The 14,095-nt window shown below is 43.2% G+C and overlaps 1 protein-coding gene and 1 long non-coding RNA gene across 2 annotated transcripts in view; one reads left to right on the top strand and one right to left on the bottom strand.

The window, feature by feature from the left end:
- Positions 1-14,095, bottom strand: part of LOC142214380 (uncharacterized) — a 572,210-nt gene that overhangs the window by 229,486 nt on the left and 328,629 nt on the right. The window lies entirely within an intron of this gene.
- The window catches only part of LOC142214370 (NACHT, LRR and PYD domains-containing protein 12-like), a 54,579-nt gene continuing 43,899 nt past the window's right edge, over positions 3,416-14,095 (top strand). The window contains exons 1-4 of the mRNA XM_075283311.1: positions 3,416-3,469; positions 5,136-5,299; positions 8,782-8,950; positions 9,520-9,582. Coding sequence (XP_075139412.1) covers positions 3,445-3,469; positions 5,136-5,299; positions 8,782-8,950; positions 9,520-9,582 — 421 coding nt within the window. The 5' untranslated portion in view covers positions 3,416-3,444. The remainder of the gene's footprint in view (positions 3,470-5,135; positions 5,300-8,781; positions 8,951-9,519; positions 9,583-14,095) is intronic.

Raw genomic sequence — 14,095 nt, 5'->3', positions numbered from 1 at the left:
ACCCCTTCCCACTGCTGGAATTTTAAAATTTTCGTTTTTGACTCTTCACCATCCAAACCCCATAACTTTTTCATTTCTCCGCTCCCAGAGCCATATGAGGTCTTAATGTTTGCAAGACAAATTGTTCTTCATGATGCCGCCATTACTTATTCTGTACAATGTACTGGGAAGCCGGAAAATAATTCAGAATGGGGGGATGTGAAGAAAAACTACATTTATGTGACTTTCTTACGGGTTTCATTTTTACGGCGTTCACTGTGCAGCCAAAATGACATGTCCCCTGTATTCTATGTTTCGGTACGATTCCGAGGATACCAAATTTCTATGGTTTAATTTACACTTTAACCCCTTAACAAAGATCTAAATTTTTGCAAAAAAATGTTTTTTCTAAAAGTCGCCATATTCTGACACCCGGAACATTTTTATACTTCCGTGTATGTATAGGGCGTCTTTTTTTGCGGGCCGGGTGTACTTTTCAATTATACCATTTTGGGGAATTGTTATCGCTTTGATCACTTTTTATTCAAATTTTTATCAGAGGCAAAACAGTGAAAAAACAGATAATAATGGAGACAAGATAAAATTGCATTGAAATCAAAGGAAATTTTAACAGATTTGTGACGGTTCAGCTGGTGTCCAGAGCTGAAATCTTTAAATGGACAATAGCAACGGCCAACTCTGACGGTCACCAGCAGTAGTGTGAACAATCCCTTAAACGCATGTATATGTTGTGTGTTTTTTTTAAACGTAAAGGTATTTTTTTATTCTTTATTTTTAACTAACTTTTTAAACTTTTTGTATTTTTTTTTTACTTTTTTCCTGTCCCACTTGAATCTGGGCTCTCTGATCCCCAGTGTAATGTACGGGAATACATACTATTGTAGCACATCGCACATAGGCTCCCTTTGTGTAATGTGCATAGACAATCCATATTTAATATTTATCTCTATCGGATGACTGGATTTTTTTCATATATTTTGTCTATTTTTCTGGCTTGGGTTGTGCTCTGAGTTTCATTATTATTTACATATTTATTTTATATTTATTTCCTTTTTTTTTAATATATATTTATTTCAATTTATTTTTTTATATTTCTTATATATTCTATTTAAAGGGGTTGTCCAGAATAAGCTGCGCATTAACCCCTAAACTAAACCTCCTCCCTCTGCCTAACTTACCGTATTTTTCGGACTATAAGACGCACTTTTTTTCCCCAAAATTTTTGGGGAAAAGAAGGGTGCGTCTTATAGTCTGAAGGTGGCGCCTGGCATCCGCTCTAATAGAGAGGCGGAAGCCGGCAAGTGATAGACGCCATTACAGGTGCCGGGGCCTGCGACATCGCTGCGCTCCTCTGTCCTGCATGAAGCCAGCAGCGGGAGGAGTGATGCTATTCCGCTCCTCCGTCCCCCCGCCGCTGGCTTCATGCAGGGCAGGGCAGCGATGTCTCAGGCCCCGGCGTCTATCCCTCTCCGGCATCCGCCTCTCTAGTACAGCGGATGCCGGGTCAGTATCCGTGGCCCCTTCTCCCCCGGGGCCGGTCCCCACCGGCCCCATACCTGTGACGTTGCAGGCCAGCTCCTGTGCGGCGGTATCGCAGGAGCCGACCTGTTCGGGTGACAGCCGGGAGCCTAATGAGGCTCCCAGGCCTGTCACTGCTGTATTAGTATTGCGGCTGGGTCTATGACCAGTCGTAATACTAATAGACAGAATGTCCCATAGACGGCAATACAGTTGTATTGCCGTCTATGGGACTTGCGATCAAGTGACCGCAGGCTCAAGCCCCCGGGGCGGAATAAAATAGTAAAAAAAAAAAAAAGCTTTAAAAATATGAAATAAATAAAAGTTCTAAATCACCTCCTGTTTTTTTTTTTCAATACAAGGTGATCTAAGCAATAGATATCCCCCAAAATGGTATAACTAAAAAGTACAGCTGGCCCCGCAAAAAAAACGCCCTATACATCCCCGTACAGCTGCAGGGTCACCTGTCAATGTGGCCTTGCAGCTGTTGCAAAACTACAACTCCCATATATTAAATATTTTACCAGTTTTTGCTTCAAAATTTTTTTTCCCTATTTTCCTCCTCTAAAACCTAGGTGCGTCTTATAGTCCGAAAAATACGGTACTTCAATTAAAAAAAAAAAAAAAAAAAATCTATAATTACCCATATCCCTGGAGTGGTCATGTCCCATGGAGGGACACTTTCTGATAATCCGGTGATATTCCGTTTCACGGCTTCCGAAATGAAACATCACCATTACGCTTCCCCCTCCCCTATCCCCATCAATATTTACCACTTCCTGTGTCCGGGGACAGCTCCTCCCCTCTTCCTCTCTGCTAGTAGTGGATGAAGTAGGTTATCTAGGGAGACAGGAGAGGATGGGGGGGGCTAGTAATGGGCAGGATCGCTAGGGTAGGAAGATGTGGGAGGGGCTAGTTATTGTGGGAGGGAAAGTCCAGTTATTTCTCCTTTGTTTCTCTTTTTCTTCTTCCTTTGGTATTTCTACACACCGTATATGGTTTTCAGGTAAGACATTCATCTCCCTCCTATTCTGTATAGATTCTGCCTTGTTTTATGGTGGGGGGTGTTACACTGACCAGTGATATGGGGGGGGGCACAAATTACCTGACAGAGAGAAGAAGTTGTGGCTACATAACTATACAGTATGTCGTAGACAGAGATGGGCAAATCTGTTTGCAATTAACTGTATTCAACCCGAATATTCCAAATTGATGGTTTAACGAAACTGAACCGTTTGGGAATCGTCTCGGGCCGACAACCAGTCCCTGCACAAATTTGTGGTTTGGAGCTTCGTCCGATCCCAGTACTATGCAGTGCATGGAGCATGAAATAGTTGACTGTACAGTGGTTAAAGAGTACCTTTCATGGTCCGGGGCACAGGCAGTTCTATATACTGAATTCAGCGCACTGTCGGCTTTCCCGATCTGTGCCCTGGGTGAAGAGCTATCAGTGCCGGTACCATAGCTCTTCACAGTCAGAAGGGCATTCTTGACAGTCTGTCAGGTACGTCCATCTCCGCAGCAGTGCCTATCGCGCTGTACAGTGTGAGCGGGGAGGGCGTTCCTCCCCGCTCACACTGTGCAGCGCGATAAGCACTGCTGGGAAGAAGGACGTTCCTGACAGACTGTCAAGAACGCCCTTCTGACTGTAAAGAGCTACGGAACTGGGACCGATAGCTCTTTACCCGGGGCACAGATTGGGAAAGCCAACGGTGTGCTGAATTCAGTATATAGAACTGCCTGTGCCCCGGACCATGAAAGGTCCTCTTTAAGTGTCGGTGCTACATCTCTGATCCTGGTCAGCTCCATATTGTTCAGTCAGTAAAATGTGCAATGTGTTCATGCCCTAGGGGGCTTTAACAATCCAGGTAATAAAGTTTTTCTTTTCAATCTTACAGGAGTTTTATCATCTTCTCCGGCTCAGGAATGAGTATTATAACTCCCAGTGACGGTAAGGATTCCTACTTTTTATTCATAGAGAAGTCAATTGAAAAGTTCAGACTAGTATCGATGGAATAAACTAAGGCGTACTTGTACATGCCAGAAACCAACTATCCTATATTATATTGTGCTACACCAAAACATATTGCTGCAGTCCGAGAGGCAGAGATGTGGAGATGGCGTAGTTAGCAGTAGGCCCAAGATGGCGACTACTCTGTCATGGTGGCTTTTGGTGCTAAATCCTTTTACGGGTCTGAGTCCAGCACAGTGATGAGGTGGTGACACTGAAGTGATAGTTATTTCAGGGTTACTTGTCTCCCATGTGGTAGTGAGCTTGTTAGATGTCAATGAAGTCGGCAGTGGTAACAGGCACACCTCACTACTCCGCTTACTTAGCAGGGTCCATCCAGTTAGGTTTCATACACCCAGTCTGCGGATCAGTGAAAACAGCACAGATGACAGCTGAATTCGTATCCGAGTGTCATCTGGGGACTTCGCTGACCCGGGGGGGTCATTCTGCCTCGCTTTCTTTTTAATGGGAGTCAGATTGGAGATTGGAGCAGGACACTGAAGAAAATAAGCATCCTGCTCAGTCTTTCCAAGGATTCTGCAGCTGATTCAACCACGGAGGCCATTGATTTGGGCCTTATCAGTGGTGGCAAGCCACAATGTCATACTGATGCTCTGCACTGTGAGCCAGAGGCAGAAAGTAAAGAGCAATCCGGGGCAGATGGGGCCTCAAATTCTTTTTTACTTTCTGACGGCTGAACAGGTTCTATCTACTTGTATGAAATGGACCGTATAAGAGTCCACTCCAGTAGGTCTGCCTCAGCAAAAAACCATCCAATTTCAGGTGTTTTTGTTTGTTTATTTTTTGCTGTGGTTCATATAAGTAGCTTCGAAAGGGGTCCATTGATGTACTGGGGTCTGAGAAGACTGCAAATTATAACTATAGTTTGTGGGTGGTGTACCTCAAAAATTTTGGGTCCTGTCAAACCTGAAATTTTTGCAATATCTGTAGCAAGCACCATGGGGGCCATTATGGGACATTATACTGTATGCAGGGGCCACTATGGTGGATAATACTGTGTGCAGGGACCACTATGTGATATAATACTGTGTGCAGGGACCACTATGTGATATTATACTGTGTGCAGGGGCTACTGTGGGACACTATACTGTACAAAGGTGGTATGTGACATTATACTTTGTTGAGGGGCCACTATGGGACATTATACTGTGTGGAGGGCCGCTATGGAATATTAAACAACATGAATTGCAGAGGTAGTGTATACTGTAAATTAACTGGATTTTGGTGCTTGGTAGCCGTCATCAGTGACCTCACACCTTTATAGCCTCTCATGATTGGCTAGCTGCAAGGCATTATGGGTCCTTGAGGCCTCCACTTTTTCCATGCTTTCACATAGTTTCCACCATTTTAGCAGATTCATGCAAATGGAACTGCAAAAACTTCAGGTTGCACCTGGTTCTGTCTGCATTGAATCACTCACTTGTATTAGTGGTGTAGATACAACCAGAACACATCTTATTAGTAACCAATGCAGAAATCAATGTAATTCCAGTGAGGTCACTTATGTCTCTTTGTAAGTGTAAAACACATCCAGACTAGTCCATGTCCTAGAAGATTTCATTCTTGTGTCTCCTCCATGTCCTAGATGATGAGACCCGGCAGTTTTATCAGCAGCTTTGTCAGTATGAGGATCATGTCCTGAGGATGACGTATGAATATTTCCAGGATGATCTGCTCTACATTGTGGAGAACCTGACTCCTATATCACTACTGAGCGAGCTGAAATCCCGAAATATTCCTGATGTTCAGGTGAGACGAGAGTAACTACCAGTACTATATACAAGTGCCTAGTGTATTATAGCACAGTTTACAGCCTATAGTCTCGTAGAGATTGAATTTTAACCCTTATACACTCTGTGGTGTACTATTACCAGCTACATAATTTCCAGGTCCCGGCTGTATTAGGGGGAATTCACCCGGAGTAACTTGGCGCTGATTCTGCCATGATAACTCGCAGCAGAATCAGCGCTGATAAAAAGACTCCCATTGATTTCAATGTGTTCCGCGCGGAGGACAGAACACATTGAACTCAATGGGAGTCTTCTATATCAGCTACAGATGAACGAACACTGTTCGGATCAATGAATGGAAGCACCTGGCACGCAGACTTTGCCGCTTCCATTCATTTCTATGGGAGCGTGCTGTTCGGAACGGCTGTTCCGAACAGTGTTCGCTCATCTCTAATATCAGCGCTAATTCTACAGCGAGTTATCATGGCAGAATCAGCGCCACGTTACTCCGTGTGAATGCCTCCTTAGACAGAAATTATGAAAGAATTTAAGAAATTATGTAGCTGGTAATAGTACATCACAGAGTGTGAAGGGGTTAAAATTCAGCCTCTGTGAGACTATAGGTGCCACAATGTATAGGAATCATGGCATGTGGGTGTTTTGGGGGCAAGATTTCCCAATTTTTAGCCCCTCAGTTTCAAGGGGTTGGTATGGCAGCCTGAGGTATTGCTGTATATTGTACTGTGAATTAAGAAACTCCATGTTCAAGTCCCCTTGTGGGACAGTAAAAAAAAATGTTCTCGCTTATTTCATTGAGGGACATAACACCGTGAGTATAGACCTGGTCACTAGGAGGCTGACACTAGGAATATCAAAAGATGTCGCCTCCGCCTCCAGGCTATACCCTCTCCACAGACACTGTGCTAGTCAGTTTTAACCTAGTGTCTGTAGGAGGCAGACATGAACTGACCGAGGTCTTCAGTGTGTACACTACACTAGTCGCACCCCCTGCGGGCACATTGCTCTGTAAGAGAGCGCCTCGCAGGTCACCGAGTAGCTACATCGGTGGCTGGAATGCTGGTGACCCCTGTCGCATGTGTAAGGTCCACCGAAGCGGTGACCCTGGAGGGCCCGAAGACAGTGGATAAGGTGAGTATGAGAAATCCCTCACACCCCTACCCCTGCCCCACCCCCAGCACAGGATCCACTGAGTGTGTCTCTCGTTGGGTCCTTTTTTTTTTTTTTTTTTTACTAGGGCCCTCACTGAGGCCCCCAGAACTTAATAATAATAATTATAGGTAATAGGCCCCTTTTTTGGGGGCACTTCTCGCCGTTCTGGGCCTTCCGTGCCATTCCTACTGAGCAGCTCCCATTGAGGATTTCCTCCCCCTTGGTGTGAAATGCCCCTTTCCTAGCCCCTGTTACCTTTTTTTAGGCCTCCATTGGGAATTCCAGAGCTCCTGGACAGATGTCTCGCCGCAGATTTCAATTCTACTCTAGTCTCTATGCTCGATGGGAACTAGGCTGCAACTAGGCCCCATCTTTTTCTCCTAATCCCCTGGTGGCTCCTTCTTTCTGGAATTCCTGTGGGTGTTGCTTCTTTTTTTCCTCAGAAATTTTTTTCTTTCTGAATACGTTTTTTGTGGGCTAGCTGGCTTTCTGCAGCCCTGTTGGCTACTGCAGTTCATCAAGCACCTGCAAATCATCTCTGTACAGCCTCCTGCAGTAGTCGGTGATCACACTTCCTCCATTGATCTGGAAGGTTATTCTACCTTTCCATCATGTCCTTCCGTGACAAGCCACCTCGCCGCTTGGCCCCTCTCGTTATCGCCACATTTTACACGTGTGACCTCTGTAATAAGAAGCTACCATGTGGTCACCCTGAGCCCATCTGCTCTCTCTGCCTTCCACCTCTGGCTTCCCTTATCTGGGTGCTTGGCAACCTTGGCAAGACTTAACCAGTCTGTGGTGGAAACTCTGGAACGGCTGTCTTCCCAGATTGGAGCTCTGTTGGCATTTTCTAGGCTCCTTCCCGGGCACCTTCATCTCTCCCATTCTAGCTCTAGGAACCATCCCTGCAAAGCACTAGGAAATCTTCCTACAGGTCAATGTCCTCTTACTCTTCCCGTGGGCCTAAGAGTCTCTGAGTATCAGCTAGGCACATCTACATCTGCTGCTACACAGGAGTTCATCCGTTTTGTCAGGGATACTCTACAGATCTGAGATGACCTGGACCCTACTTTCCTTCTGGGAGATCTGGACTGTCAGTATCAAGGATGCCTGGCTTCAAGAGGTGGTGTGGACCGACTACTCAATTCATTGGGGGACACAGATCCCACCCTTGTTTTCTTGTTGTTTTTGCCCTGTTTTTTTTTTTTGTTTTGTTTTCCGGTTTCAGGACATGTTGGTCGTTCCATGTTCTTTTTTTGGATATTTGTGTCTCTCCCCTATTGCTGTTGTCCAAACTGAGTAGCACAGAGTCTGTGGAGGGGTTAGCCCGGAGGCGGCGCTGACAAATTGTTCTTCATGATGCTTTCATTTATTATTATTATTATTATTATTATTATTATTATTATATGAGTTGGGTGGATTTGATGAAAAACTGCATTTGTGCAACTTTCTTATGGGCTTCGTTTTTACGGCGTTCACTGTGCAGCCAAAATGACCTGTCCCCTGTATTCTATGTTTCAGTACAATTTCACGGACACCAAATTTATATGGTTTTATTTACATTTTAACCCCTTAACCAAAATCTAAAACTGTGCCAAAATTTTTTTTTTTTCTGAAAGTCGCCATATTCTGACACCCGTAACTTATTTATACTTCCGTGTACGGGGATGTATAGGGCGTCTTTTTTTTTGCAAGGCCAGGTGTACTTTTTATTTCTACCATTTTGGGGAATTGCTTTTGATTTGATCACTTTTTATTCACATTTTTATCAGAAGCGAAACAGTGAAAAAACGGCGGTTTGGCACTTTTGATATTTTTTACAGCTACGACGTTTACCATACAGGAAAAATCTTTTTATAGATTTGTAGAGCAGGCGATTTCGGACACAGGGATACCTAATGTGTATGTGTGTCACAGTATTTTAGTACTTTTATATTGGTTCCAGAGAAAGGGAGTGATTTGAATTTTTTATATTTTCTTTACTGTTTTTTTTTTTTTTTTGCATTTATTAGACCCCCTAGGGGTCTTGACCACTAGGGTGTCTGATCATTTATGCAATGCATTACAATCCTAATGCATTGCAATGTATTGCAAATTACGGGTGCTTCTATTGTGTGCTACAGAGAGGAGCATGTGGTAGAAAGAAATTACAGACAGGGCTCTCAGCTGTCATGGTAATAGGACGCCAGATGGCAATTCCTCGTAAAATGGTGGCGCCATCAAAATGAAGGGGTTAATGATCAGTGTGGGCACTGCTCGTGGTCATTAGTGCCGGGTGTCTGCTGTGTAATACAGCAGAGTATTAATAACTCTTATGTGTTATCTTTCTAGAAAGACAGTCTAGAACTTGATAGAAAAACCCTGGCCCGGATATTACTACGGGATATTTTCCAGAGAGGAAGAGAAGCTGTGATAGCATTGTGGGTCAGTCTATATGTCATACAGAAGGATCATGGGACCCCCGGCCTGCAGGCTGTACTGGAGGAACTCCGTCATACAGGTAACATTGTTTCTTAGGTATATCGTCAGAAATGGAGGTTTTCATAACTAACATTGTCCACAATAATAAAGATCTCTTTGCTGGACCAGTTCTTTATAGAAATGTATACACATAGAGGCTCCTGCTTGGATTGGAGATGGTATTCAGATTGTAGATCTTACATTCTCCTCATCTCAGGCTAGCAGATCATTGTCTTTTACATGTCGCATAGAAAATGACCAACAAATCCGAAAAAAAAAAATGTTATACTACGTAGTAGCCATATACAATATAGGAAAACAGTACTGTGTAGTGTCTATATATACATATATGGGACAGGAGAAGCACATTGTTTTCATAGGCTGTCTGCAGTCTCGATATTCTTGTGAGTTGAGGACATTGTTTTCATGTGATTGTTTTTGACCTTTCTGAAGTTCCTTAACTACATGAAGACTTTAGATTGTAGACTCCTGCATACTATACATTGGTATCTGGGGAGAACAATGAATCCTCCTGTGCTGAGGTCCCCATATCATCTGCATGGTCTGCCTTCTGTGGATGTAATATACAAATCTGTAATGTGTTATTAGGTGAAACTCTGGTGGAGCAAATCATACTGGATGAAGAGGGACACCGACTGCAAGAACTGACTGGTAAGTGTATCTTTATATTATATGAACTTTATAAAACAAAACAAATTAAAAATGGTGACAGTTGTTATCATAGACCCACTGCTGTCACTTTATAACTCCCCAGCTCTTTAGTACAAAGCATACTATAGTATAATGAAGGGGGAGATCACTCACTTATCACGTCCTTCACTTTCTTTAGTTTCCAAATGAGTCCTCCAGTTGGTCATGTGAGCGGCAGACTGACCTGCGGATTCACAGACCTGCCACAAGCTCTTGGATTCGGTACAAGACCATCAAAGATATTTTATCTACCTTCTCCCCCTTTTGTCAATTAGGGGTGATATGGAGAGCCGTACAGAGACTGATCTTCTGACCTGTTATCAGATTATCTACTCTGAGTTAACTGCAGACTAATGAGCAATTATACATGGCCCTATTAACATGGAAGAACGGTCTGAAGGATTAGCAGCTGTCCGCCTCCAGAAGGCTTTGCGTGTGATATTCTCTAGTCAATCTCTTCCAGACTCCTTTTAAGAGGCCACTATCTTCTCATTGCTAAAATCCAAATCTTATTGTTTAGCCCAATTTTTCAGTTAAACACAGATTACAAACTATCTATATAACTTAGTGTAGAACACTGTTAGGGCTCATAGGAGCCTATCTATAAAACATAGTGTAGAATACTCTTAGGACTCCTAGGAACCTATCTATAATACATAGTGTAGAATACTCTTAGGGCTCATAGGAACCTATCTATAAAACATAGTGTAGAACGCTGTCAGGGCTCCTAGGAACCTATCTATAAAACATAGTGTAGAATACTCTTAGGGCTCATAGGAACCTATCTATAAAACATAGTGTAGAATACTCTTAGGACTCCTAGGAACCTATCTATAAAACATAGTGTAGAATACTCTTAGGGCTCATAGGAGCCTATCTATAAAACATAGTGTAGAATACTCTTAGGACTCCTAGGAACCTATCTATAATACATAGTGTAGAATACTCTTAGGGCTCATAGGAACCTATCTATAAAACATAGTGTAGAATACTCTTAGGACTCCTAGGAACCTATCTATAAAACATAGTGTAGAATACTCTTAGGGCTCATAGGAGCCTATCTATAAAACATAGTGTAGAATACTCTTAGGGCTCATAGGAGCCTATCTATAAAACATAGTGTAGAATACTCTTAGGGCTCCTAGGAACCTATCTATAATACATAGTGTAGAATACTCTTAGGACTCCTAGGAACCTATCTATAAAACATAGTGTAGAATACTCTTAGGACTCCTATGAACCTATCTATAAAACATAGTGTAGAATACTCTTAGGACTCCTAGGAACCTATCTATAAAACATAGTGTAGAATACTCTTAGGACTCCTAGGAACCTATCTATAAAACATAGTGTAGAACACTTAGTGCTCCTAGGCACCTATCTATAAAACATAGTGTAGAATACTCTTAGGACTCCTAGGAACCTATCTATAAAACATAGTGTAGAACACTTAGTGCTCCTAGGAACCTATCTATAAAACATAGTGTAGAATACTCTTAGGGCTCATAGGAACCTATCTATAAAACATAGTGTAGAATACTCTTAGGACTCCTAGGAACCTATCTATAAAACATAGTGTAGAATACTCTTAGGGCTTATAGGATCCTATCTATAAAACAGTGTAGAATACTCTTAGGGATCCTAGGACCCTATTTATCCAATTTCTAGCTCTCGAGGACAAACATAGCCAAAGTTATGTTAAAGTGAAAGTGACATTATTATATTATGTGGTCTCTTCAGAACCCAATGTATGAAAAAAAACAAAACACTCATACTCATCTTCCCTTACTTCTTTGGAATTCCTTGTGTGGATATATGTGAATACTAAGTTTACATGGGAAGAATATGCAAATCTGTCTCCCAAGATGTAAACAGGGAGACAGTGCCTCTGTTATGCTGCCCTCTATGGGAAGCACCCTGAACATCATGCCCGACTGTAACATCTCTGCCTGTTCGGGCCTCTGCGCCACCCTCTGCTCGCGTGCTGCGGCGCAGGAGGCATGGGCAGTTTGATAATCTGCTTAAAGTTTTTAGTTGCACTGTGTGAACATGGCTCTAGTTCTTAATTGGATTTGCACCACACCCGTCTTCTGCCTATGTTGCCTCTGTCCATTAAGTGTTTGATTTTGTCTTTCCTTCCTATCAGGTTCAGGGCGGGTTCTTCCTCCCCTATTTAGTCTTGGCTCACAGTCACACTGGTGCCGGTTATTGCCTCTTGCTTTCTGGTTTCTCTTGCTGTTTAATTACTTGTATTCTACGCTTGACCTCTGGCTTCCCTACTGACAATTCTTTTGGACTCTGATTTGGCACTGCATCGCTCTCTTGTTACCGAACCCTGGCTAGCTGACCTCCCTTTGTTGTTGTTTGTCTTGTCTGTGTTTTGTGTTTCACGTATTCAGGGAGGGATTGTCTTCGTGGTTGTCGCCTATTACCTAGGATAGGGTCTGGCAATAGGAAGGGAAAGAGGGGGGCTTCAGCTTAGGGTTCACTGTCCCTTGTGCCCCATCCTAGGGTTGAAACAGTTACTGGGAATTGCTGTCCTAGCAATTCCCTTACACCGACTTTCCCAGAAGTCTTTGCTGCATAATGCGAGGTTATAACCAAATCAATTTCTCAGCTACGGACGGCACTGTTTCTGTCTGGTTGGACTTCATCAGCGCAGCCTAGAGAGAACTGATTTTGTAGAAATGAGAGGCTGAGAGACCAGATTATGGGGATAACGTCCATCCTTAGGGAGAGACCACCCTACCCTGCATTATGCAGTAAAGACTTCTGGGAAAGTCGGGCATGATGTTCAGGGTGCTTCCCAATAGAGGGCAGCACAATAGAGGCACTGTCTCCCTGTTTACATCTTGGGAGACAGATTTGCATAATCTTCCCATGTTCCCTTGCAGTGGAGCAACTATGGCTGTATAAGTCTCCACACAGCTGAGAAGGTGGTCTCTCCCTAAGGAGTGACATTATCCCCACAATACTAAGTTTAGTGAGAGAAAGATGTGTGTAAGGAGAGTGGCTGAGATAAGGGAGCTTTGTTTTGCGAACTCAAGGAATACAAAACTCTCATACATGCCTTAGATCAGCGGACCTTTTTTGTACCATGGACCGCTTACATGTAGGCCAATTTTCCCTAGGTCCGGTGGGGGTTTTATGGTGTGAAACTTATTAACCCTTTGTGTCACCTGTCACTACAAGCAACAGGAGAGGAGGTCCCAATACGTACAGTATCTCAGAAAGCCAAGTACACCCCTCACATTTTTGGAATGATTTCATAATACATTTTGATGGTACAAAGCTGAAGACACTTTGATACAATATAAGTTAGTCAGTGTACAGCTTGTATAACTGTGTAAATTGATTGCACCATCAAAATCGCTCATGAATGTCTAAACCCCTGGAAACAAAAGTCAGTACACCCCTAAGTGAAAATGAACAAATTGTACCCAACAAGCCATTTTCCCTACTTGGTGTTATGTGACTTGTTAGCGTTACAAGGCCTCAGGTGTGAATGGGGAGCAGATGTCTTAAATTTGGTGTTATCTCACACTCTCTCATAATGGTCAACATGGCACCTCATGGCAAAGAAATCTGAGGGTCTGAAAAAAATCATTTTTGTTCTGCATAAAGATGTCCTAGGCTATAAGAAGATTGGCAACACCCTGAAACGGAGCTGTAGCAGGTGGCCCAGTCTTTACAGCGGTTTAACAAGTCAGGTTCCACTCTGAAAAGTCCTCGACATACTCACCTGTCCCCTAGCTGTGTCTGGTCTCCTGGAGGTGCCTCATTTCTAGAAATCCAGTACCTAATTCATCTTAGCGATCCCATGAGGTGCAGGACTCCCAGCAACAAGGCGCCAACACGAGACTGAATAGACACTGGCGGCGGACAGTGGAGCGCCTGGGACAGGTGAATATGCTTTTATTATTATTTTTTTATTATTTTACACCTCATGCCCTCCACATGAATTGCTCCAATACCTGGACAATCTCTTTAAAAGCTTTATCCTTTTTACTAATATTGTTGGCTTGTCCTTAGGAGAGACCATCAATATTACACCTGCAGGGTACCGACAGCCAGGACCTCTGCAGGTCAGCTTTACCAGGACAGTGTAACTACAAGTAATGGTAACAATTTCAGGAGCCATGCTGTTCACTTGCCATACAGAGTGTAACGGTTTGTTTAGATAGTGCAGTGGTATACAACATATGGCAAGTGATCAACATGACTCCTGACATTACTTGTAGCCACGCTGCCTCGATACAGCTCATCTACAGTGGTCCTGGTAGTGGACCCCTAGAAACAATCCCACTGGTGGAACTTAGACATCCTAGGTCAAAACTTGGTGTACTGACGTTTGTGAGATACTGTATGTGCTGCTATATACTGCAGGACACCTTTTATACAAATACATAATGTGTTCAGATAAACAAATATGGACAAGATAAGTTGTAAAGTGTGCCTGGTTTGTACTAAACCT

Source organism: Leptodactylus fuscus, chromosome 7, assembly GCF_031893055.1.
Source record: "Leptodactylus fuscus isolate aLepFus1 chromosome 7, aLepFus1.hap2, whole genome shotgun sequence".
NCBI lineage: Eukaryota > Metazoa > Chordata > Amphibia > Anura > Leptodactylidae > Leptodactylus > Leptodactylus fuscus.
This window is presented reverse-complemented; position numbering and strand designations above follow the sequence as displayed.